Source organism: Ornithorhynchus anatinus, chromosome 1 (assembly GCF_004115215.2).
Source record: "Ornithorhynchus anatinus isolate Pmale09 chromosome 1, mOrnAna1.pri.v4, whole genome shotgun sequence".
In the NCBI taxonomy this organism is placed as follows: Eukaryota; Metazoa; Chordata; class Mammalia; order Monotremata; family Ornithorhynchidae; genus Ornithorhynchus; species Ornithorhynchus anatinus.
Window position 1 is genome coordinate 54,042,101 of NC_041728.1, and position 26,909 is coordinate 54,069,009.

General features: G+C 40.6%; 1 protein-coding gene across 9 annotated transcripts in view; it reads left to right on the top strand.

Annotated features, from left to right (window-relative positions):
- UNC79 (unc-79 homolog, NALCN channel complex subunit) overlaps positions 1 to 26,909 on the top strand; it is a 169,684-nt gene that overhangs the window by 81,403 nt on the left and 61,372 nt on the right. For 6 of the 9 annotated variants that reach the window (XR_005659965.1, XM_029066312.2, XM_039911874.1 and 3 more), the window contains 11 exons: positions 1,054 to 1,211; positions 5,378 to 5,559; positions 7,618 to 7,819; positions 8,467 to 8,646; positions 10,433 to 10,498; positions 15,805 to 16,091; positions 17,691 to 17,873; positions 18,489 to 18,651; positions 20,897 to 21,046; positions 21,654 to 22,862; positions 26,270 to 26,377. Coding sequence is in view for 8 of the 9 variants with exons in the window: in XM_029066312.2 (XP_028922145.1) it covers positions 1,054 to 1,211; positions 5,378 to 5,559; positions 7,618 to 7,819; positions 8,467 to 8,646; positions 10,433 to 10,498; positions 15,805 to 16,091; positions 17,691 to 17,873; positions 18,489 to 18,651; positions 20,897 to 21,046; positions 21,654 to 22,862; positions 26,270 to 26,377 (2,888 nt within the window). In the remaining variant the exon portion in view is untranslated. The remainder of the gene's footprint in view (positions 1 to 1,053; positions 1,212 to 5,377; positions 5,560 to 7,617; positions 7,820 to 8,466; positions 8,647 to 10,432; positions 10,499 to 15,804; positions 16,092 to 17,690; positions 17,874 to 18,488; positions 18,652 to 20,896; positions 21,047 to 21,653; positions 22,863 to 26,269; positions 26,378 to 26,909) is intronic. The other 3 variants (XM_039911870.1, XM_039911872.1, XM_039911880.1) reach the window with 3 other exon arrangements.

Below are 26,909 nucleotides of genomic sequence, written 5' to 3' on the forward strand. Positions count from 1 at the left end.
CTAGAGGAGCAGAATTTCAGGGTCCTTGGAGGTCTGAGTCACAATCCCCGGTCACAATCGTGGCCACAGTGACTGCTGCAGCCTTCCTGTGGTTTTGTAGATGCACTACTGGGCTTTGGCTGCTTTTCTCTTTGCCACTGGGGTGGTGGAAGGCAGATCAGGAAGGAGGTTCCTTGTTGACACAGAGGAGAGCCAGTGTGTTATCCCGGGGAGGCAACATAGTGATCCGGTAGATGAGGATGCCAAGAAGCGCAATTAATAGTTGTCAGGTGCTAGAGAAGTGAATTAACAAAGAGGAACATGAAGTAAAATCCCATGAGACATGCCACATGAAACTATGCGCATAGTGCATAATAGGTGGATGATCAATTCAGGGGGATTGTTTTTGTTCATATGTGAAATAAAAACTTTCTAAGAGCAACCAAAGTCTGACAACTAAGCATTTGGCAACACTGACACTTTAGTTTGAGAAACCAAGTGAAGGAAAGAATTTGTGAAAATCACATCATCTTTGGTTTAAACCAAAGTCTACTCAGGAGAGTCTAATAATGGTAACAGTGGTACTTATTAAGTGCTTACTATGTGCCAAGCACTGCACTAAGCCCTGGGATGCATACAAAATCATCAGTTTGGACAGAATCCTTGTTCCACTTGGGGCTAGCAGTATATGCTTTAGGGATATCAATGAGCTCTGAAGAATTTTAAGTAATTTATTTAATTTTACTTATCTTTCATTGTTCCAGCTGTAAAATGGGGATTGATTTACCACATACCTCCTTAGCAGAGTAGTAAAAGTCAAGAAGATGTTTCTGTTTTACTGCGGGCTTCAATATTGCCCCGTGAGCAAAGGTGACTGTAAAAGTAATACCAGGCTATATCATTTTATTAAGGAGCACTATGCAAAAGCAGGGCAGAGAAAATCCCGTTAATAGTTCATAGAAGTGTGATATTGTGTAAAAAAAATTGCCAGTTAGGAACACTGGAATGACAACAATATTATGAAATTTGAGATGCCTTTTTGTAATCAGATGTAATTTTGTTTGGTTCCCCTAGTTTATGGCGAGTAGTTAAATCTGAATTCTCCCAGCTTTCTTCTCTGGCTGTTCCCCTTCTTCTCCATGCTTTATCACTTCCTCATGGTGCTGATATCTTCTGGACTATCATAAATGGCAACTTCAATAGCAAAGACTGGAAAATGAGGTTTGAAGCAGGTACAGCTGTGATAGCTTGCATTTTTCTGGTGTCTGGAATGCAGTAAACTGGGGCGACTGACTTCTAATTTGAAGAAATGAGACTCCAAATTAACCAATTGATGATTTTGAGCTCTTACTGTGTGCAGAGCACTGTATTCAGCACTTGGGAGAGAACAATGTAACAGATTTGTAGACTTGTTCCCTGCCCACAGAGAGCTCACACAGTCTAGAGGGGATGACAGGCATTAATATAAGTAAATAGATTATGGATACATACAGAAAAACTGTGGGGCTGAAGGTGGGATCTGCCCTGAGGGAACAGATCCAAGTGCAGAGATGATGCAGAAGGGAGAGGGAGTTGGAGAAAGGAGGGCTTAATTGAGGAAGACCCCTTGGAGGAGCTGGGACCTGAAAAAGGCTTTGAAGGTGGGGAGAGTGGTGGTCTGGAATGGAGAGGGAGGGAGTTCCAAGCCAGAGGGAGGATGTGGGAAAAGGGTCGACAGTGAGTTAGATGAGATCCCAGCACAGTGAGCAATCTAGCACTAGAGGAGTGAACTGGGAAGGCTAGATCATGGTAGGAAATCAGGGGGGTAATGTAGGAAGGGCCAATATGATTGAATGCTTTAAAACCAGTGGAAAGAAGTTTCTGTTTGATGCAGAGGTGGATGGGCAACCACTGGAAGTCTGGTTGAGTGGGGAGATGGGGACTGAACAATTATTTTCAAAAATGATCCAAGCAGCAGAGTGAAGTATGGACTGAAGTGAGGAGAGACAGGAAGTAGAGAGGTCAGCGATAGAGAGAGAGAGTAGTCTAGATGGTTTATAAGTGTTTGGGTCAGCTTAGTGACAGTCAAGGTGAAGAGGAAAGGGTGTATTTTAGTGATGTTGTGAAGGTAGCACCTACAGGATTTGGTGACAGATTGAATATGTGGGTTGTATGAGAGAGATGTGTAAAGGACAATGCCAAGGTATGGGCTCGTGAGACAGGAGGATGGTGGGACTGACCTCAATGATGGGAAAGACGGGAAGGACAGGGTTTGAATGGGAAGATAAGGAGTTCTGTTTTGGACATGTTTAGTTTGAGGTGTTGGCAAGACAGTCTGGAACCAGAAATGAGCATTAGAACAAAACAGGGCAAAGTTCCCTTTCAGTGGGGCGAAAAAGAATTTGATTCACTCAATCAGTCATATTTATTGAGCATTTACTATGTGCAAAGCACTATACTAAGCGCGTGGGAGAGTACAGTAGAGTAGAAGTCTAGAGTGGGAGACAGACTTTAAGTATAAGTAAATTACGGATCTGAATGTAAGTGCTTTGGGGCTGGTAGGCGAGGGGGTGAATAAAGGGAGCAAGTCAGGGTAAAGCAGAAGGGAGTGGAAGAAATGGAAAAGAGGTATTAGGGAAAGCCTCTTGGAGATATGCTTTCAATAAGGCTTTCAAGTTGGGGAGAGTAATTGTCTGTTGGATATGAAGAAAGAGAGGGTGTTCCAGGCCAGAGGCAGGACATGGGTGAGAGGTTAGCAGCGAGAGAGACAGGATTGAGATACAGCAAGTAGGTTAGCATTAGAGGAGCAAAGAGTATGGCCTGGGTTGCAGTAGGAGAAAAGAGGGGAGGCAGGAGGGGTCAAGGTGATTGAGTGCTTCAAAGCTGATAGTAAGGAGTTTCTGTTGATGTGGAGGTGGATGGACAAACGCTCGAGGTTTTTGAGAGGTGGAGAAACATGGACTGAAAGTTTTTGTAAAAAAAATGATCTGGGCAGCAGAATGAAATATGGACTGGAGTGAGGAGAGACAGGAGAGAGAGGGAGTTCAGCAAGGAGGCTGATACAGTAATCAAAGTGGGATTCATTCATTCATTCAATAGTATTTATTGAGTGCTTACTGTGTGCAGAGCACTATACTAAGCGCTTGGAATGTACAATTCGGCAACAGAGACAATCCCTGCCCATTGACGGGCTTACAGTCTAATCGGGGGAGACAGACAGACAAAAACAAGGATAAGTGCTTGGATTAGATGGTAGCAGCTTGGTTGAGAGGAAAGGATGGATTTTAGTGATGTTGTGGAGGTTGAACCAACAGGATTTAGTGATAGTTTGAATAGGTGGGTTGCATGAGAGAGAGGAGTCAAGAATAATGCCAAGGATATGGGCTTGTAAGTCAGGAAGGATAATGGTGCTGTCTACAGTGATGGAGAAGTCAGGGGAAGTATAGGATTTGAGTGGGAAGATGTTAAGCTTAGGTGATGCAGGACATTCAAATAGAGATGTCTTGACAGCAGAAGGAAATGCGAAACTGAAGACAGGGAAAGAGATCTGGGCTATAGATTTGGAAATCATCTGCAAAGAGGTGGTAGTTGAAGCCACATGAGTGAATTAGTTCTCCAAGGGAGTGGGTCTTGACAGCAGAAGGAAATGAGAAACTGAAGACAGGGAAAGAGATCTGGGCTATAGATTTGGAAAACATCTGCAAAGAGGTGGTAGTTGAAGCCACATGAGTGAGTTAGTTCTCCAAGGGAGTGGGTGTAGATAGAGAATAGAAAGGGACCCAGAACTGAATCTTAAGCAACACCCACAGTTAGGAGGTGGCAGGCAGAGGAGGAGCCTGAGAAAGAGACTGAGAATGAGCGGCCAGAGAGATAGGAGGAGAACCAAGAGAAGATAGTGTCAGTGAAGCTGAGGTTGGATAATGTTTCCACAACAAGTGCGTGGTGGACTGTGTCAAAGGCAGCTGAGAGGTCGCAGAGGGGTTCAGAATGCAGGTGTACTGACCTGAGGTTAGTTATCATGGGGAGAATCAATTGGTCAATCAATGGTATTTATTGAGCACTAGCCGTGTGCAGAACATCATACTAAGCTCTTAGTGGAGTAAGTACAATAGAATAGATCAGCATGATCCCTGCCAACAAGGAGCTTACAGTCTAGAGAAGGATGATCTGTGCATGAGAAGATGAAGAGCAATTAGTTTGGACATCTTGGAACCAAGCAATACTGGGCAAGTTGTGACTTACCCAAGGTCAGACAGCAAGCAGACAAGCGATGAAGTCAGGATTAGAAGCCAGGTCCTCTGACTCTCAGGCCCGTGTTCTATCCACTAGGCAATGTTGCTTCCCTGGCCCTGAACTGGTCTGATTCCTTCGCAAATGTAATAGGTGGTGTAATACCAGACCCTTCTGAAAGCCCACCTCCTCCAGGAGGCTTTCCCTGTCTTATTTTCTTCTCCCCTTTTAACTTCCACCTCAACATTTAGGCACTCACAGCTACCCTGTCCACATCAGTTCACTTGGTCTACTACTTAAGTCCTTAATTTATTATCCTGTAGTGGACTCTTTTTCCTTCTCCTTATAAATTATTTTGTCAGTCTCCCTAAATGAGATTGGAAACATCTAGAGGGCAAGGATTATGTTTTACCTCTCTTTTATTCTTCCAATACTTAGTTCACTGTTTTGCAGTCCATAGGCTTTCAATAAATACGGTTGATTGATTGATTGATCCAAAACACAGGTTCCAACTTCCAGTTAAACAACACTTTGTTTTCCTTGTTAACCTAAAATAGTTCAGAGCCATACTCTTCCTTGGGTTATTCCAGTAGTGGTAGCAAATGTGGTTTATCTAAGCTACCACTTCATAAGGCCTTAGTGCCCTTGTTCAGAAACGTGTGCACGATGAGCTGCTAATAGCCGATGACAAAATAAATAAAAAATAATTATTGGGGAATGAATTTTTGGCTAGAAGGAAGAAAAGCACTGCACAGTACAGGCAAGATAAATGTGAATCATTTTTTTTTTTGAAAACATGAAGTGTCTTTTAGCTAGAACTTCAGTGCTTCATTCTTTGCTTATGAGAGTTGCTTTGTAAATATTAAAATGCATCAATGGTAATAAATAAGCATTAGTTTGCTTTCCTCAGAATGTGAGTTAGTGACAAGGCACAGCTAGTTTTTAGTGTAAATATATAACAAGGGGGATAATTCCTTCAAGAATTGTTCTAAACTATAGAACCAATATGTAATAGTTTTGGTTACCAAGTAACGTCATGTTTAATGAGGGAAATGGAAAATATGAGAATATCTTTGTGACATTAAAATCCAAATTCTGAGGGCAAGTCTCATTATTTCAAGTATTTGATCAGCTCTCAGTATTGGAATTAATGCAGCTTTTTCTTTGTCTTGGGCTCATAATATTGCAGTAGAAAAAGTGGCAGTAATATGCAGATTTCTGGATATTCACTCTGTGACTAAAAATCACCTGCTGAAGTATTCTCTGGCCCATGCATTCTGCTGCTTCCTGACTGCTGTTGAGGATGTCAATCCCGCTGTGGCTACAAGGGCTGGACTCTTGCTTGACACAATAAAGCGGCCAGCATTACAGGTAAGTTCATTAGCTCTCAGGCTTTTAAGTCTCCATTTCAGAAGATGAACCTGTGTGTTTTTGCCTTTTGAAAAACCTGAAGCCATGGGTCGGAAAGAGGGCAGCCAAAACCCGATCAGTCAATCAGTGGTATTTACTGAGCACTTACTATGTGCAGAACACTGTACCAAGTCCTTGGGAAAGTACAGTACAACAGCATTAGCAGCCATGTTCCCTGCCCACAGTGAGTTTACAGTCCAGAAAGTCATGGAATCTATCCTCTCCTCAGACACTACTGCATTTAAATTGGTTTGAGACTAATACCATATTTACTCATTTGTTTCCTTTTAAAAGAGTTATTGCCACAGTTTTAGCCAGGCTATCTTTGATTATCATATTTAGGATTACTTGTTAAGACAAAGAGATTTGTGTTTAAATGTCATATTCATGATGTTGGGAAGAGTTTCAACTCTAATTTCTCTCTCTGTGACTCTCTGGAAAGTGGTTTGCACACTAGCAGGAGAAAAGACAGCAAGACAATCATGACGACGCTTCTCTTGTGTCTTTTTATTCTTGTAAAAATACCCCCTGCAGATCTTGAAAAACAACATCAATCCCCTTCTGCTTACAAATGGCCATAGGATAGCCCTGTCTGATGTCAGAGAGGTGGACAAGATGATACCTCGAAGCTATTTTTAACCCTTCAATTCTGTATTCATTTATTCCATTTTGTTGTTTACAAAATCTCCATTCATTCTCTCTCCAGTTGATGTCAGCCAAGTTGGTCTGTCAGCTGATATTTTCAAAAGTTTTGTAAAGGCTAGGATGCTAAGATGTAGTCTTGGAAACAGGGCTATGTCCTTTATGCAGATAAACTCACTAGGTAGCAAGGAATTGCCTGGATTTGAATGTGATGTGGAATCAATCAATCAACTGTATTTATTGAGTACTTGATAATAATTATGGTATTTGTTAAGCACTTACTGTGTGCCAAGCACTGTTCTAAGTGCTGAGATAGAGGCAAGATAATCAGGTTGTCCCATGTGGAGCTCACAATCTTAATTTCTATTTTACAGATGAGGTAACAGAGGCACAGAAAGTTAAGCGGCTTGCCCAAGGTCACACAGCAGACAAGTGGTGGAGCCAGGATTAGAAACCACGTCCTCTGACTCCCAAACCCGTGCTCTTTCCACTAAGCCACGCTGCATGTGTTCAGAGCATTGTTCTAAGTGCTTGGGAGAGTCCAGTAAAACAGAGTTAGCAGAAAAGTTCCCTGTCTACAATATTCTTACAGTTTTTATTATCATTTTTATTAATAATGATAATAATAATGGTATTTGTTAAGCACTTACTATGTGCCAGGCACTGTACTAAATGCTGGGGTGGGTGCGAGCAGATCAAGTTGGACACACTCCCTGTCCCATGTGGAGTTCAGTCTCAATCCCCATTTTACAGATGAAGGAACTGAGGTACAGAGGAATAAAGTGACTTGCCCAAGGTCACACAGCAGGCAAGTGGAAGAGCTGGGTTTAGAACCCATGACCTTCTGACTCCCAGGCCCATGCTCTTTCCACTAAACCATACGGTTTAGTGGATCAGTTTAGAGGATGTGTTTACAGTCTAGAATGAGCTGTTGTTTGCACAGTGGTCTTTTTTGATATTCAAATGGATAGGCTGTCACTAACTCTTGTGTTTTCTAGGACAACTAGATATGTACATGTTGGGTTGCACATGTTCAGCAGAGTATATGTAATACATTATTTGTAAGCTGATCTCTGTATTTAGAATAGCTTTTGCAGTTTTAGTTATAGTAATGACAATTTAGAAACAAAATTAGATACATAGATTAGTGTAGGCTAATAGCTAGCTTCTACTCATTTAAAGGTGTTTTCTTGAGGTCAGAATCCTGAAAATAAAAGGCTTAGAACATTTGAAATACTATTCACCATATTTGAAACTGTATTCTTTTGGTTTAATCAGGACAAAAGGCAAGTTACTTGATATGAAACCTAATTGTTTTTGCAGGAATGTTAGCTAATCTTTAGAACTGAGCTCACCACTGTTTTCCTCTCCACACAGGGGTTGTGTCTTTGTCTTGACTTTCAGTTTGATACTGTTGTTAAGGATAGACCCACAATCCTTAGCAAGCTTTTGCTTCTTCATTTTCTAAAGCAAGATATACCTGCTTTGAGCTGGGAATTCTTTGTCAATAGATTTGAAACACTCTCTCTGGAGGCTCAGCTTCATTTGGATTGCAATAAAGAGTTCCCTTTTCCAACAAGTAAGTCAAACCAAAGAAATAAATTCTCCTTCCTATATTTGTCAATCATCATATGATTAAAAATGAGAAGTCACTTCACATGTAGCTTGATTTCCCAACATGAAAAATCCTTTAAACGTTTTTGAACTCTTGATGTTTCCATGTCTAGTTTGAAAAGTGTCTTCTTATGTCTGTCAGAATCTTTGCCTTCTCTTAAAACGCATATGCTTGCCCCATTTCATAATAGTAATGTTGTTATTCATTAAACACTTACTAAGTGCCAAGCACTGTACTAAGTGCTAGAGTAGATACAAGATCTTCAGGTTCCCCTTGGGGTTCACAGTCTAAGCAGGAGCAAGAACATTTGCAGATGAGGGAACTGAGACTCAGAGAAGTGAAGCGACCTGCCCAAGGTCACACAGCAGACAAGTGGCAGAGTGGAGCTTAGATCCTAGATCCTCTGGCTCCCAAGCCCACGCTCTTTCCACTAAGCCACGCTGCTTCTCTAATTTATGACTGTTTCCTAAATGCTACAATTTTATCTCCCTTAGAAGAAAACATTCCAAATGTTAATCACATGCGCTGCCAATTCATTATAGCCTACTTGATGACTTTACTGTGGAGGCAGCTGCAGAAAAGTGATAACCTGTTTAATTCTGTTTGCAAAGCTATCACTGCCGTAAGGACCAATGTTGCTAACCTCAGTGATGCAGCATTGTGGAAGATCAAGAGGGCTCGCTTTGCAAGGAACCGCCAGAAAAGTGTGCGCTCCCTGAGAGACAGCGTGAAAGGACCCATGGAATCGAAGAGGGCACTGTCCCTTCCTGAAACCTTAACCTCCAAAATTCGTTGAGTATCTTCTTGCACCATTACAATCAGCCTTTAGTGACGTCTTTCTGAGACCTCTTCTCTTGTTTTAACGTCCACAAAGAGTACTTATCTTTTGATCAATTGAGCTATTTTAGCGAGCTTGGCTCTCAGAATCCTTCAAAGATAATCCCTAGTGTGCAAAATGCTTTGGACTGTTTTTTAAATCATTTGGAGCTCTATGCATTACATAATGTTAATAATTATGATATTTGTTTAAACACTTAGTATGTGCCAAGCACTGTTCTAAGTGTCGGGATAAATACAAGTTAATTGGGTTGAACATAGTCCCTGGTCCCACATGAGGCTCAAAGTCTTAATCCCTGTTTACAGGTGAGGTAACTGAGGCACAGAGAATTGAAGTGATTTGCCCAAGGTCACATAGACAAGATGTGGAGCTGGGATTAGAACCCATGACCTTCTGACTTCCAGGCCCATGCTCTCTCCACTAGGCCATGCTGTTTCTCATACTTTGTAGCTTTGAAAAATATTGTGGTAATTTTCCAGAAGTTGGCACAAATTTTAGAAGCAACTTCTGGGCCATGGGATTTGTAGATTACTATTTTCAGATCTATAAAAGACAAGCTACTTAAAAATAAACCCCAGCCTATTGGCTAAAACTGCTAGAATAGGGTAAATAACTACTAGCCTTAACCTTTCTTTCATATGAAATAGAAAAATTCAAAAAATCCCAGCCACCAAGCTGCTAATAGTTGTGCATGTAAAAGAAAAAATAATACTTTAAAGGTGAATTACTGCTCTTTAAATGGACTCTGTGTACCCTTTTTCTAGAGTTCCTTTTTTATCCTGTGGTGGTATATCATCACATGATAAAGCGACCACAGTTTTCTGCTGGATAGTCAGCAGATAGAAAAGCTGTAAAAGTTAGAAATGATTCAAAAACGACAAATGGTTTAAAAATCTCCATTTAAATTGCTACACAATTCAACTCAATATTTAGTTGTTTTACTGCTTTTCTTACAAGCTGTATAGCAACATATAATTCCCCAAATCAGTGACATCAATAAAGCACCACTGATAAAAATGCATTTCTGATGTCACCAGATGAAAAGATTGATTTTTTTATGTTGGCATTCATAAGCCGACAGCCTCCGATAACATGATCATTTTATAACAAATATGATTTTATTTCTACCTCATTTTCCTTATGACAAATTATGGAAATTTAGTATCTTTTCCTTTGTAAAATAGGCAATGAGTGACTTTGTTTTTATTCAGGGAAAAGGAATATTTTCAGATAAATGTGCTGTCTCACCACTCTTGCTTTGCCTACAGCTAGTTAAATTTCTAGAGAAGAAACACTATGGGTCCAAAGCTTAACTAGCTGAATTTTTCTAGACTTTATGCACAGTAGAAGTGTTTGCAAACTATTATGACAGAAGTTAAATGGACTTAGTTCCTGAAAACTGGTGGCTGGACTCAAAGATATCTTAATTTTTCTTCTAAGTGATTTCTTTCCAGGTTTGCATATCTTTATTCAAAAGCTCCAGATCTTAGGCTTTTCTTATTCAGTTATTGCTGTAAGAATTCAATCAACTGAAGGGAAAAGTAAATTGTATTAGTCTAAAGATCCCAAACTAATATTCCACAAAAGCCTTTCCCTGTCATGGACTACAAATGGGAAAATTGAACTTGCCCTTTCCCCCTCTTCCCACTACAGTGAATCTGATGTTATTATTGAGTACATTTTCTAGGCTCAAGTTGTCTCTAATGCTTATTTAAATAGAGTTGTTGTTGCTTTTTAAGCTATGAGGTTGACCAGGCAAGAGCAGTCTGCTCCAACTCTCGGTGGAACACCAGAACAGACGCCAGGTGGGTACTTTTATAATGTTGGTATTTGTTAAGCGCTTACTATGTGCCGAGCACTGTTCTAAGCGCTGGGGTAGACACAGGGGAATCAGGTTGTCCCACGTGGGGCTCACAGTCTTAATCCCCATTTTACAGATGAGGGAACTGAGGCACAGAGAAGTGAAGTGACTTGCCCACAGTCACACAGCTGACAAGTGGCAGAGCTGGGATTCGAACTCATGAGCCCTGACTCCAAAGCCCGTGCTCTTTCCACTGAGCCTATCAGAGGGCTGTGTTCACATATCTGGCACAGGTGGACGGGGTAACGAGGTTGATGGCTTTTAATTGGGCCAAAGTACAATTCTTAAAAGCTCAAATGGTTATCCCAGATATTTAGGTAGATGAGCCTGTGAAGTAGGAACCTTTTGATTTGAAAAACATCCCCTGTAAAATCATTTTGGGTTCAGTGATAGGCATCATGTTCTTAACCTTCTGCACTTTTCCCAGAGATCCAATACAGCCTATCTGCTATAGAAAAGCATACATTTCATTTACATTTTATAAATGATTAAACATTTGAACCACTTCTGCCAACACTGCCAACACCACCACCTCGCATCCACCCAGAAAGCAGCCATTGGTCCTCACAACGTCTCAGAAAGTAGAAATTCTGTGGATTTAGTAGCTTTGACAGCCTGAGTGGATTGCATTTAATGTAGTCCCGTTCAAGTCACTTGACTTCACGTGGTATATTAAATATATCATGAAGTAACCTGAGAGTTAAAGGGACACTAGCAAGCAGATACCATCCGATTCTACAAGGAGCAAAGTAGAGTGTGAGCACCCACATGTGGTTCTAGTTTTAACACTAATATTGAGTGTGAAAAGCAGTCAAGGGAAAGATAAGAGAAGGTGCCTGACAGAATCCCTTTCATTTTTGTTGTGTTCACTTGTCACTGCTGTACACATTGTAATACTAACCCTTTTTTTTTCCCGAGTTCATTGTGAGTTTGTAACTACCGGGGAAAAAAAGGGAATGTTCCCTCCTTCGTTTGGAAATAGTTTTCAGGAAGCCCGAGTCCAACTTAGCCCACTTTTTAGAAATTGAAAGAAGCTTTCAGACATGTAGTTACTCTTTGCAACACAACCAGTAGTCATAGAATTGAGGATAAAATTAAAACAGAAGTTAAAACTTTACGAAGATGGAAATTTTAGAATTTAGCTTATTGAGCCCAAGTTGCTGGGAATTGAGAACAGCTGGTCTAGAGTCTCAAATTATTTCAATCGAGGTTTCCATTTTATCATCATTATTTACTAGACATTGGATGTTTCAACCTAGAGCAGAGACTTGCCGAAATAATCAGTGATTATGTTGAAATAGTTTTAAATAGTAGTTCAAGTGAAACTGAAGAGCTTGCTGCATCATTAAAGTACATATTCCTTTAGTTTTGTGAAATCAACAGGTTTCTTTGTTCATAGTCCTTTGTTAATTGTGCTATAAATAAAGTATGTGCCCTTTAATTAAACAGCAAATGCTTTAATTGCTATTTAAACAGAATATTTTGTCATTGTTCTCTCCTTCTGGCACTGCAGCTTTTATGCTTCCTCTGTTACCCTTGACATGTTTTTGGAAGTGGTATAGAGCAGGGTACCTAGCTAATGTATTGTGGCCTATTTGATTATGCTGTAGGCTCTCTAGCAATTCTGAGTGTCTCCATAGCTGATTTCATTATGTACACACAGCTTCTCTCTGCTTCAGGGTGTTTTTGCACATGTGCAGTACAAGCCCAGGATCTTGTTTATTTTGAGGCACTCTGAGAATTTGAAAATGTGAGGAGTGGTTTGCAAACCCTTCCCTCCACCAAGAAGATTGTGATAGGAATGGGGTGGGATCAGAAACCCCCTTCCCCCAGTACCACTCCTCCATTACCTGGGAATTCCTTGGAATGGTAAAGGGAAGACATTTTTCATAGCTTGTGAGAATTCTAGTTGTATGATCTAAGGAACAGTGAGAGGCTGCATATTTGGAGAGGTTGAAAGGAATAGTGCCAGAGACTGATTCCATGCTTCATCATTGCTTTTAGAGCTAAGTTCAAGTCTAAAGTGCTTATTGTGACAAATCTATCTCACGTGGCAATTACTGACATTACTGACATTACTGCAAGAAATACAAACCATATCATCTCAGCTTCTGCAAGAAATACAAACCCTATCATCTGAGCTTAGTTGATTAAATATTAATATGAAATATGCAAAGTCAATTGTATTTGAGCATTTATTGTGTGCATAGCACTGTACTAAGCACCTGGGAGAGTACAGTGTAACAGAGTTGGTAGAAACATTCCCTGACCGCAAGGACCTTAAAGTCTAGAGGGTGGGAGACAGACATTAATTTACATAATTAAATCCTGGATATGGGCATAAGAGCTGTGAGTCTTGAGGGTGGGTTGAATCAAGGGTCTTAATCCAAGTTCAAAGGTGATGTAGCAGTGGGTGGGAGAAGAAGGAATGAGTGCTTAGTCGGGGAGGGGGTCTTGGAGGAGATGTGCTGTTGGCTTTGAAAGTTGGGAAGGTGATGGTTTATCGGATATGAAGGGGAGGGAAGTTCTGGGCCAGAGGCAGGATGTCAGTGAAGGGTCGGCATTAAGATAGATGAAATCGAGGTACAACAAATAGATTGGCACTAGTGATATGCAGTGTGCGGGTTAGCTGTAGTAGGAAATCAGGAGGTAAGATAGGAGAGGGCAAGGTGCTAAATTTCTTTAAAGCCGATGGTAAGGAGTTTCTGTTTGATGCGGAGGTGGATGGGCAGCCATTAGAGGTTCTTGAAGAGAGGGGAGACATGAACTGAACTTTTTTTAGAAAAATGATCCGGGTAGCAGAGGGAAGTATGGACTGAAGTGAGGAGAGACAGGAAGCAGGGAGGTCAGCCACAGTGAGCGATAAATTAAAGTACTTTGCTGCTGCCTTCCAGCCCAACCTTTTTTCATTTTTCTTTTCTAAAAGCCGGTAGATAGACATAGGAGAAGGAGAAGTGAGCCTCCAGGTCCAGCCTTGACAGATACCTAGTCACCCCCAGGAACATCTTCACTTGTGGGACAGTGGGAAAAGACTATGAAGCCAGTCACCCCAAGCCTGGAGATAGAAGAATTGTCCTCCTCAAGAATTTATTTTACATTTAGGTTCTTCCTTATCTGTAGGCCAACTAAAGGGTCCTATTTTAGTGTTTCTAGATGTGGTTGGACTTGCTTAAAGGTCTTTATGCTAGGACAGAGGGCTAGCTTGAAGCCACAAGGTCTACAAATCAGCGGAAGTAGTTGACTATGACGGTTGAAGCTAAGACTTGTAATTACAAAGTAATACAGTATCATGGTGTTCAAAGTCAAGCCCCTTGGCTTTTAAAACTTCCTTATATTATAATGATGGAGATTCCAGTGGGTTTGGCCAAAGATCACCTTTTAAAATCATGTTTAATTTAGAGCTTGTTCCCTAAAAGTGAGTCTTAAGTGCTAGTCTAATGAGGGTTAATGGGTTTAGAGCACAGATTGCTTAATAACTGAAAGGTTTCTCAGCTTGAACTGCTGCTATTAATCAGCAAAAAGCCTGTTTTTTATTTGACCTTCTGAGTTGTTTGTCTAGATATAGATATGCTGCAAGGGAGGATTATAAAAAGAATGAAGGGAGTTTGTGTAAAAAAATGATCTTGCTCTTTCTGACAATAAAAATGCAAGCCTCTCCCCAAAAGAGCCTTTCAGGGAAGGAATCACAACATTATTTCTCTCTTGGAAAAAATAAAAGAGAAAGAGGTGCTCTCAGAGAGCTATTGAATCACTGAGAGCTGTTTTAGGACATTTATTAGAGGATGGAAGTCTTTAGAGTTGGTTAAAACGCTTGTTTGTTTCAGGAGGTGCCAAGTACTGTCAGAGGACTTATTTCTTTTCATTAGTGAACAATCAGTTCCCCTTCTTGTGATAGTTCCCTCTATTTTGAGTGGTTCACGTTTTTCCCTTCCTGTTCCTTTGTTTCATGTGTCCATTGTTCATCTTAGAAGTGAATGCTTATGATCCATTTAGAAAAAGAAAAAGCCCCATTTAATGGCTAAATACATTATCATTCCAATTATAGGATACAACTCATTGTCCCCTGAAATGGGCTGCTTTCATGATCTGTAAACATTTTCGCTTTGTGTCACTGACTCATTCATTCATTCAATCATATTTATTGAGTATTGACTGTGTGCAGAGCACTGTACTAAGCACTTGGGATGTCAATTTGGCAACAGATAGAGACAATCCCTGCCCAACAACAGGCTCACAGTCTAAAAGGGGAGACAGACAGCAAAACAAGTAGACAGGCATCAATACCATCAAAACAGATAAATAGAATCATAGATATATATACATCATTAATAAAACAGAGTAATAAATAATATATACAAATATACACCAGTGCTGTGGGGAGAGGAAGGGGGTATAACAGAGGGAGGAAGCAGGGGCAACGGGAAGGGGAGGAGGGACAGAGTGAAAGGGAGGGCTCAGTCTGGGAAGGCCTCCTGGAGGAGGTGAGCTCTCAGTAGGGCTTCGAAGAGGGGAAGAGAGTTAGTTTGGCTGAAGTGAGGAGGGAGGGCATTCCAGGTCAGTTTTAGGACGTGGGCCAGGGGTCAACGGCTGGACAGGCGAGAACAAGGCACAGTGATGACTAATGTTATTTGCTTTAATGAATGTTTTTGACAAAATAACACAACTGACCGATTTCAACCAAAATATTATTTCTAAGATTTTTTGGATATTTGTCTTAATAACATAGTGGAGAATGTATTTATTTTATAATCAATGGTATTTATTGAATGCTTACTATGTGCAGAGCCCCGTACTAAGCGCTTGGGAGAATACAGTACAACAGAGATGGCTGACATATTCCCAACCCACAGCAAGCTAAGAATCTAAAACTTTCCACTTAAAAGGATTTTTCACAAATACTATAATAGAAGTTACATAAAAAAATAGATAAATTAAAGCTGTATGAAGTCACTGGAAGTGCAAAGGAAGTATTATATTGCTACTGATTTTTCCAATGCTTCATGTCTTTACTGACAATTATACTGTTAAAAAAGATGATTTGCTGTGTTAATTGAACTCTAGGAGTAACACCTACCTCTTGTTCAATTTCCTGATCATCAGGGCTCAAGGTGTCCTTATTTCTTGTTCAGAACTGAAATTTATAAAATGGGGCAGAGGCAGAATGTTGCTACAGCAGCTTCCCAGTAAAATTCAATGCAAATTCACTTGCGGAAGAGCCGAGGTAAATAATGGTATTTTATCTCCTGACAGGGCAACAGTCCCCTGAGAACGATAACACTATAAAAGACCTCCTCCCAGAGGATGCTGGGATTGATCATCAGACTGTCCACCAGCTAATTACAGTACTAATGAAGTTTATGGCTAAGGATGAGAGTAGTGCTGAGTCAGACATCAGCAGCGCTAAAGCCTTCAACACCGTCAAGCGCCATTTATATGTTTTACTTGGCTACGATCAACAAGAAGGATGTTTTATGATTGCACCTCAAAAAATGCGTCTGTCAACTTGCTTTAATGCATTTATTGCTGGAATAGCACAAGTAAGTGTGTTTTTTTCAATCTCATCACATTATCATTCATCCTTTAGAAGATATAAGTTATTGTCCTGGAACAACAGTCCGAATATTCGGAGCCAGTTTTCACCATCAGTTGCCGAAATGCTCAGGTAGTACTTACTTGGCAGTGAATCCATCAACTTTTAAAGAAGTTTATTTCAGAGAAAATATTATTTCAGTAGAAATGAGAAGGTAAGTGATTTGTTTATATTTCAAAAATGGGCTAGAGTTGTAGTCAAGAATAGAATACCTGGTTTTCTGGACCCTAAACCAAAGAATACTGACAGATTTGTAATATTGTCCTAGTTAACTCCAACTATTATTTCTAAAATTACAGTACAAAATGTTCAAAGGGCTTAATAAATCAATAATTAATAACTCAAGCTGTTTTGGCTGGAGTTTGAAGGCTGAGAGAACTATTTAAATATGGATTCTAAAGAAACAATTCAATGTTATCTCAGCAGGTGGTGGTATTGGGCAAGTTTATTTGGGTAAATAAAACCCCACAAAGAGCACATCCAGAAGCAGTCTGTAATATGACGCTTGCAGAGATCGAAGTTTACCATGATCCTGCCCTTTCAGATTCTTATGAGGAATTGTGAGCTCTAGATTTCTTTGGGATACCACATCTCCTGGTATGATGTTACAGAGAGGGGGATAAAGAATGGAAATTAGTACGGGCCATGCCTTCAGAAGTGGAAAAAATGATCAGCAGGCCTAGGAAGATTCTTCATCTCTTCTATTATCTATTCCATGGGAATTTTGGGGGAGAATACTGGATCCATTTCCTAAAAGGCAGCCAGTTATGTTTTCTTAGCTTACGAATGGCTACTAAAGCTATTACAGAAATTAGATACATTACAGGGAAGGAAGAAAGGGAAAAGGAGAGGATATAGATAATATTCCCTGAAAACTAACCATGATATTAATATGATATTCTGAAATATCCGAGCTGTAGAAATTAAGGATATTTTTCCTTTAAGATTTTTCCATTTTAGTTTTTCTTCTGTTTGCTCCAGTTACCTTCTGTTTCCATCGCCCAATAGTGTTACCAAGGAAGCAAATTAAACTGATTTTGTTATCCCCAGAGGGCTACTGACTGTGACTAATTTTCATTTGTTTTTTTCCCAGCAGCTCAGTAAATACTATTGAAGGAATCCAATTTTTAAAAATCAGATTTTTATGTTTCATATTATTTTATTTGAACACAAACACTCGTATTTAAGTTGGCATATTGGGTGGGATCGGTGGTTTTTTTTATGTTGTGTAGAATTTGTACATTTAGATTTTCTGTGCTGCATCTCCCTTATTTCCTGATGTTTTAGTGTAAATCAGTCTTGGGAAATCTTGTTAAAGGAGTTTTTCAAGTTTCATCTTTAGAACTATGCTGGAGCATTAAGAATGATATTTCAGTAAGAGAATCTCTGGCTGTCTGTAATTACCATCTTCATATGGATTCAGTAAGGATTCATCTCTGTACACATTGCAGTGTACTGTCTCTATCGGAGATCTATATGGACAGTTAACTGAATCCCGCTGATACTGTGGTCTGGGCAATGAGTTCTCACTTCATTTCTCTTTCAGGTGATGGACTATAACATCAATCTTGGAAAACATCTTCTCCCCTTAGTGGTTCAGGTGTTGAAGTATTGCTCTTGCCCTCAACTCCGACATTATTTCCAGCAGCCTCCCCGGTGCTCTCTTTGGTCCTTGAAACCTCATATTCGGCAGATGTGGTTGAAGGCTTTGCTTGTCATTCTTTACAAGGTTAGCTTCGTCTCTACTTTTCTCTACCCAATGAGCCTTGACAGGAATTCAGTATTATGGGCTGACATTGCCAACGTGGCTAAGGTGATGGTGTCAGGAGAGTATTTCTGTTTTCAGACAGCCTGCTCAACCGATGCATCTGTCCCACTATCTGTCTCAAAACAGGGATCCTATCCCGTTGAATTTGGGAATGTGACTCTCTTCTCGACTTGGTCCTTGCCTCACTCATGGCAACTTTTAAAGATAATGGGGGCAGTGGCAAAGTAAACTTAGCCTATTCTGTCCTTAGCAAAGGAGGGGGGCAGTGTTAGACATGTGCCTACACACACACACACATCCAAGTGGACTGCAGTAATGAGGATGGACTGTGAGCCCATTGAAGGACAGGGATTGTCTCTGTTGCTGAAATGTACATTTGAAGCGCTTAGTACAGTGCTCTGCACACAGTAAGTCCTCAATAAATAGGATTGAATGAATGAAGTGAAGCAGGTTTTCAGGGTATTAGGACAAGCAGAAACATCTAGGAGCAGGTCCAGGCAGTGGCAGGACATGAAAAATTGTTGTCTCTAATCACGAAGGGTGTTTTTTTCTCTCTCTCTCCATTTTATTGAGTAGTATCCCTACCGAGAATGTGATATCAGCAAGGTTATGCTGAATCTGATCCAGATTACAGTCAATACGCTGAATGCCCAATATCACAGCTGCAAGCCTCATGCCACCGCAGGACCTTTGTACAGTGACAACAGTAACATAAGCAGATACAGTGAAAAAGAAAAAGGTATCTCATTCCTGATAATATCATCCTCCAGAGATTAATGAAGTGAATTGGGGTTCAGGCATGTTAAAGGGAGAAACTTATGGTATGACAGGGAGGATCAGCAAATCTGGCACTACAGAATTGTTTTCCAACCTTGCAGGCATTGGGATTTATCCTTGTCTAGGTACTAGGGAATGAATAGTGGGGGGACAAGGAGATTGCTCTGCCCTCCCCATGTCTTTTCCTTCTCCCAGATTGAGGGATAGGCAGGGTAGGCGGGAGACCGTGTTGATGGGTGGCCAATTGTAAAACTTTGCCAATGTCCATTCTGAGGGGGAGAGAGTTACTTGCATATATAGAGGGCACTGGAGCATGCTTCTTGGAGAATATTGAGCCTCTGAGTACAGGGTTTATGCCAACATCTTGAATGAATGAGTGTAGCAGTGCATGTGTTGAGGTGAGGAGGGGAACAGCCTCCCTATGTGCATAACTGGACACTGGTTGTGTTAGGGGACATTGACATGAGCCTTGTCTTCAGCCAGTTTAGATGAAAAAGTGGGCTCTTATCTACTTTAATGTTAATGGTCTAGTCCAAGAGAATGAACATAAAAGGGATTACTTTACAATCTTCACCTCCAGAATTTATTTTCCAAGTGGAGAAGAAGAAAACAGGAACCTGTATAGTGGGGTCTTTCCGCATAAAACTGGTCACTGAATGTGCTTTCCCCCTTTTACCAAAGAGTGATATTTGAGGGCTTCCTGTGGGCAGAGCACTAAGCTAAACATGTAGAGGAAAACTGGAGCAAAAGACACGGATTCTTACAACCAAATGGGAAATCTAATAAGCGAGAGTTTTGAATGTACACCTGAGGGTGACAATAGTTTAAAAGAATATGAATACTTTTTTTACTGGTTTAAACAGATTGGATTTTTCAGTTGCAGAAATTTCCAATAGAATATGGCTGCAAGCACCATGGAGTGTCATGAATACTTGAATAATTTTGCTGGGCTTAGAAAGATACTTGGAGTTAAATTACCTTGCTCTGCATAGTACTTAACCTTTAGTTGGCACTCAAGTATTTAATATGAATAATAACTGGATCGGTGTAACTGTGGAACATTTATTCATGGAGTTTATGCAAGATAGGTTATTAGATTGAGCTGAATCAATTCTTGACCATTTTAATTGCTCTGTAACCTGCAAAGTTGTCTTTATAGTATATAAATTCAGATGAGTAAGAATAGAATATGGTTTCTGTCCTTTTTGTTGTTTGATGCATGTTGTTTGCTGTTTGGTTTGTGGCACTTTAGGGGAAGGGGGATAAAAGATTTAAGTGAATTTCTTAAAAGAACACTCTGGGTCTCAAAGTATCTACTATTTGTGTCATTAATCTGTCTTTGAGTCCATCAGTGGTTTGAAAAATTGGTTAAATGGGGATAGAAGAAGACATAACATGTTCAGGCTAGAAAACCTAACAAACCAGTCAGATTTGCTGAAATCAAGGATCATGGATAACCAAGAAACCTTCTGGGGTTTCCAAGATGCTTAACAGTTCCAAGGGGAGAAGCCCACCAAGAAGAAATCTAAATTTATTAGGTGTATAGGATTTTTTTCTTTTTTCTTTCCTTCTTGTTTATTCTTCAGTCCATACTCATTTGTGAAGCTTTGGAGATACCAATGATATAAGCTTTTGCTGTGTTGTGTGTTTCATTACCAAATGTAGAGTACAGTATTTTGCATTTACAAAGTATAAGGTGCATGTAGTGTTAGGTTGTGTCTACACAAGTCAGAAAACTCAGCAATATTCGGGGAAAAAGTCGGACTTCCAGCAATATCCACTCCACTTGTGCCCAGTTTGGCTAAACGTTCCCCAAGATCAAAACGCTTGCCTCAGTTCAGTCTCTGAGGAAACTCACAGGCAGATATAGAAGTATTGTACTGCTGCTGTAAGTGCATTCAACAGCACCTCTACTTTTGCTGTATTGTGGTTGATGTTAATGCACAAATATGGAGTTCTGCCAGCCATAGCATATAGAATAATAGAGAGCCTGTCAGAAGGTTGCTCTGTAGTCCTGCTGGAAGATTTGCAAAATAGTTGGAAATGCCAAAACCTTGGTCAGGACTGGGCTTATCTAAACATCACTCCATCGCAAAAGCTGTTCTGCTTAGTACTACTCGGTTTCAATTGAATTGCAAGTGTAGACGCAGCCTAAGGGATAGATAGTCTAGTCTCAAGTGTAATTATGACTTTCTTTCCCCAATTAGAGGAAGATAGTGTTTTTGATGAATCTGATATTCATGATACACCTACTGGACCCTGCAATAAAGAGTCTCAAACTTTTTTTGCAAGATTGAAAAGGATAGGCGGCAGCAAAATGGTGAAATATCAACCGGTTGAGATGAATGCCCAGAGAAGTATGAATTTTTTAATTTTAGTAATTTTATGCAGAAATGTTGTACTCTACTCTTTGTTCTGAGCTAAACTTTAATTTTACTCTATTCTGCTATTACACATTTCTAATACTGTTAATTTATATATGCATAAACAGTATATATATACACATATATGTATATATATATGTGTGTGTACGTGTGCGCGCGTGCGTGTGAAGTAAAAATACATCATTGATGTCATGATTGTCTTTAGAGGGCCATTGCTTATTTGATTTGTTGCCAAATGTTTGCTTCTCTTCCACACACCTTGAATTCAGTTCCTTAAATCTGCTTCAGCCCAAAAGACGCAATGCAGGGGGTGTAACTGAATGGAGCTGAGTAATTATCTTGGAGTTTAATGGATTGAGGAACCACCAGTCTTTAGAATGCCACTGTGGTTTCCATGTGGCAAAACAATTTTCTGGGACATGGATCCAGAACAGTCTTTAGGTGAACCGAGTCAGTTCATCTTTGTCAGTTTGACACTGGGATTGTGGATTATGGTGTATGCCAATTGTGTGCTGGAGCATGAGGGGGAAAAAGTCAAATCTCCAAGTAAAACAGTACTAGCTTTTTCTGTTTTAATCAGGTGAAATAGAGCTGGCTGAATATAGAGAAACGGGGGCATTGCAAGACAGCATTCTACGCTGTGTGAGAGAAGAAAGCATTCAGAAAAAAAAGCTGCGCTCTTTAAAACAAAAATCTCTTGATATAGGGAATGCAGACTCCCTGTTGTTTACATTAGATGAACATCGTAGGAAGTCGTGCATAGACCGCTGTGACCTAGATAAACCACCTACTCACGCCGCTTACATCACACATAGACAAAGTGACTATGGACGGCCTAGACAGAATTCTGCCACCAGAAATGAAAATCCCGAAATCCCTGAAAACCCAGCCATAGAAAGTTTACAAGAAGCCAGAAGACCTGTCATTCCTGAAGTTAGACTGAATTGCATGGAGACCTTTGAAGTAAAAGTTGAATCTCCGGTAAAACCTGCCCTTTCTAAAGAGGATTTAGATCTCATAGATCTATCTTCTGATTCAACATCAGGCCATGAAAAGCATTCTATTCTCTCTACATCAGACAGTGACTCTCTGGTCTTTGAGCCTCTTCCACCACTCCGAATAGTGGAGAGCGATGAAGAGGAGGAATTCGCGACCCAAGGAGAGGATAGGGTGTCCCGAAAAAATGGCGCCTCGACTCCTGTCCGTCCCTCTGTGCTCAGTTTAAGTACAACCCCTCTCGTGCAAGTAAGCATTGAGGATTGCTCTAAAGACTTTACCTCGAAAGATGCAAGCAATCATCTGCCATCGGGAAAAAGAGAAATCCCTCCAACCATTCCTGAAGATCAAAAAGGTTCTGAAGAATTGTCAAAGTCAGGGGACTTACCAGAATTTCCTGTTGGGAGCCCACTAACTCTCAAGCAAAAGCGTGACCTCCTACAGAAGTCATTTGCACTTCCTGAACTGTCTCTTGATGATAGCTATGAACTTTGCCCAGAGGAAATGAAGTCCAGTGGGTCGGTTCCGAGTTCAAGTGGAAAAACTGTTCTTCTTAAGGTTCCCGAAGATGCTGAGAATCAGACTGAGAGCGATAAATCGGACACCAATGCAGAATCTGATTCAGAACAAAATGCAGAGCAGAAGCCAGAAGATGAAGGAGCAGAAGAATTCAAGATTCAGATTGTCCCTAGGCAAAGGAAACAGAGAAAGATCGCTGTCAGTGCTATCCAGAGGGAGTACCTTGACATTTCCTTCAACATTCTAGACAAATTGGGAGAACAGAAAGATCCAGGTAAGAAGTTTCTCTTCCTCCTCCCAGCTCTTCCCTGAAGTCTGGGCAATTAACAGTTAGGACACTTGCACTGAAAATGCGTCAAACTCTAAAGCTCGTGATGTCCCTATCTGACATTATAATTGCTTCAAGACCACCCATTCATTCAGTCATATTTCCAGAACCTCTCTTGTGCAATGCAACATGTGGGATTCAGGTGTAATTTACTCAGGCTGTATAAATGTTACAGTATTTGTCTCTAAGCATGATAGTCAACTCTTGATTATTTACAATAAAGGGAGACCAGTAGCATGGATAACCAATTCCACAAATATACCCCAAAAGGATGGTTTTAGGCACTCTTTTCTATTTCCATCTCATCTTTTATGGATTTGCAAAATGAACTGATTTGAATGCACTTCCTTGCTCTTCTTTTGCCTCCAGGAAGACAAGAGGCATTGAAGTGGTAAAAAGAGGCGGGGAAGCCAAGAGCTTGGAAAATCCATAAACTGGATGAGCACCTCTGGAATAATCAAGAGTTGAGTGTATGCAAATACTGAGTTCACAGTTGATTCCATTTGCTAATACAATGTCAACCTGCGGGTGGCTGTTCTGTGTTTTCAGGAAACCCCAAAATGCCAGCTACAATCTGGACTATAATCTATGGGCACCTTAATTCCTTATATTTTGAGCCCTCTGCATCGGAGGCACTGCTTTTTTTTTCTATGATGATACTGCTGCAAAATATTTTTGCTATTGCCTGGGACAGGACTGTCTCATCTGCATATTTTATTTCTAACCTAATAATTGTTGTATTTATTAAGTGCTTACTATGTGCCAGGCACTGTACCAAATGCTGGGGTGGATACAAGCAAATGGAGTTGGCCACGGACCCTGTCCCATGTGAGGCTCACAATCTCAATCCCCATTTTACAGATGAGGGAACTGAGGCACAGAGAAGTGAAACGACTTGCCCAAGGTCACACAGTAGACGAGTGGCACAGCTGGGATTAGAACCCATGACCTTCTGACTCTCTGGTCCATGCTCTATCCACTACCCCATGCTGCTTCCTTAGCACTTAGCACAGAGTAAGTGCTTCCCACCTGGAACAGAACTTACAGTCTGAGGGAGATTAAGCAGGTATTGTTATCCCCATTTTACAAATGAGGAAACTGAGGCACAGAGAACTATCACATGACAGACAAATGGTGGAGCTGATATTAGAACTCAGGTCTCTGGACTCCCAGTCTTATGCTCTTTCCACTAGGCCATGCTGCCTGCTTACTTTTCTTTCCCAGTCTCCATTTTCAATTTGAAGGGCCCCAATTAATGCCCTAGATGATGTGGAAGGCAGTTGAATTTCCTCTGCCCACTTTTTCTCTGCTCCCCTCCCTGCCTGGAATCTCACCATCCCACCAGGCAGAAGAAAGGAATGCTAGCGCTGACAGAAACAGCGTTTGCCATCCCAGTGTGGCTGCCCGTGAGAGGGGAAAGATTCTGCTCACCTCACGGTAAGCAGGAGTTACCAGGTAGCATAACTTCTGGCTCAAAGTGTCACTGCAATTTACCCTTTAGATGGCTCCCTCTCCCTCATCCTCTACGTTGCTTGATGCCCTTGCCATTTCTGGTTTAAGGGTGGAGGAGCATCCTGTGGTTTCTCTGTGGTTCTTCAGCCCACATGTAAAGGGGCAAAGTTAGAGATTGGTGGGAGAGGGGAAGGGCAACACTCTCTCCCATCCCTGCTTCCTGAAAACACCCTGTGTGCCTTTATGAGCCCTAATGTCAGGTTGCCTCCTCCTACCTCCAAGGGGAGAATTGGACTGCGTTTTTCGACTTTGATATAACCATTTACTAGACTCGAGAAGCACCTGGTAATTATCCTCTGCTTGGAAGCTTTGGTCATCCTCCTAGGACCAATAGGCAAAGTAGAATATAGCCATTTTCATTTGATCGGTAGCTGCATTTTAATGTTTGCGAGCTATCACACGATGTATTTATGGCCGATTTTCTAATGTAAATGCTTCGGCAGAGGACTGCTTAACGGGACTTTTGCAAATGAAGGAATTTATACAGATATTTTAAAAATAGAACTTTATATCCGTGGGTTTTTGCTTCTTAGAATCAGTATTCATTATTTTATAAAAAACTGTATTTCTAACACAAACATCTGGAAAGGGGAGGCCTAGGAGATCCTGACACCTTCTAGACTTCAATATCAATTAGTGGTGTTTATTGAATGTTTACTATGTGCAGAGCACTGTGCTAAGCACTTGAGTGAGTACAACAGAATTGGCAGTCACATTTACTGCCCATAATGAGCTCAATATCCTGAAATTTGGTCATTTTAATTCAGTTTATGAGCTTTTCAGAACTAGAAATTTTGTAGTTCCTATTTCCTTTTAGGAATATAAATAGGTTGGTGCTGAGTCAAGGAGGAAAGATGCAAGGAAGCTCAAATAATGGTGTAATCATATTTTAAGAGTTTCATATGTGATCTAATTTATCTTCCCAATAGCTGTATATGATAGGTAGGGTTTGAGCTGTTATTATCCAGAGGAAGGGATGCAGGAACAGGGAGGCTAAATCATGGTCAAGTCAAATATGAGAGTAGAAATCATAATCTATCAATTGTATTTATTCAACACTTACTACGAGCCTCTAGACTGTAAGCCGACAGTCTTCTAGACTCTAAGCTTGTCCTGGGCAGGGAGTGTATCTGTTAATTTTTATATTGGAAGCAGCGTGGCTCAGTGGAAAGAGCACGGGCTTGGGAGTCAGAGGTCATGAGTTCGAATCCTGGATCTGCCACTTGTCAGCTGTGTGACTGTGGGCAAGTCACTTCACTTCTCAGTGTCTCAGTTCCCTCATCTGTAAAATGGGGATTAAGACTGTGAGCCTCATGTGGGACATGTCCCACATGAGGGACAACCTGATTACCCTGTATCTACCCCAGCGCTTAGAACAGTGCTCTGCACATAGTAAGTGCTTAACAAATACCAACATTATTATTATTATTATTGTTATTATTATTATATTGTACTCTGCACACATTAATACGACTGACTGGCAAAGCACTGTACTAAGCACTTGAGAGAGCATAATACAACAGAATTAGCAGACATGTTCCCTGCCCATGACGAGCTTACAGTCTAGAGAGAGAGACAATAAATCGATAAAATTTACTGAGTGCAAACTTTGTGCAGAGCACTTTACTAGGCACTTGGGAGAGAACACCACAACAGAGTAGATAGTCATGTTTCCTGCCCATATTGAGGAGAGTAGCAGGGAATGAGTGTACTAGCTGTGTTATTTAGTACTCTCCCAAGCGCTTAGTACAGAGCTCTGCAAAACACAAGTGCTCAATAAATATGATTGATTGATAACATGTGTTCCTCTTTGGGGTTTTAAATAGTGTTTTTGTTTGTAGATCCTTCTGCTAAAGGACTTTCAACTTTGGAAATGCCAAGAGAATCTTCTTCTGCTCCAACATTAGAAGCAGGTGTGCCCGAGACTAGTAGCCATTCTTCTATATCAAGTAAGATTTTCTCTGGCCTTGAGGTGGGAAATTCAAGTATAGCATTTCATTTATATATTTATTGAATTGAGGCCATTATTTAATGCTCTTAAAGCAGTATTTCCCAAGTATGGTAAAATTAAAGATGGTGGTGCAGAAGAATCACAGATCAGACCTGGAAGCCTCCCAGGATGCACTGGAATTGCATAGTATGGGATCTTCTTCTTAAGAATCTAGTTTGGAAGGGTATCTTGGCTACTGCACTTCAAGCACAGGGCCAAATGCTTTAAGACAAACCTGAGTTAAGAGTCCAGAGTTCCTTGGCTTTAGCTATAGTTCTGCCACTGCCTGGTTCTGTGTCTCCTGACAGATCACTTAATTACTTTGGCATGTCTTTTCTCATCTGGGTAATATATGCTTTTTCTCAGGGCTAATTCAGTGTTGTTCAAGCCAATGCATGTGAAGATCTTTGTGCTCCCATGGAGAAAGAGGAAGGTTCAGTTTTGTTGTTGTTGTTCATAAATATATTCAGATGATAGCTAAGGATTGGTCC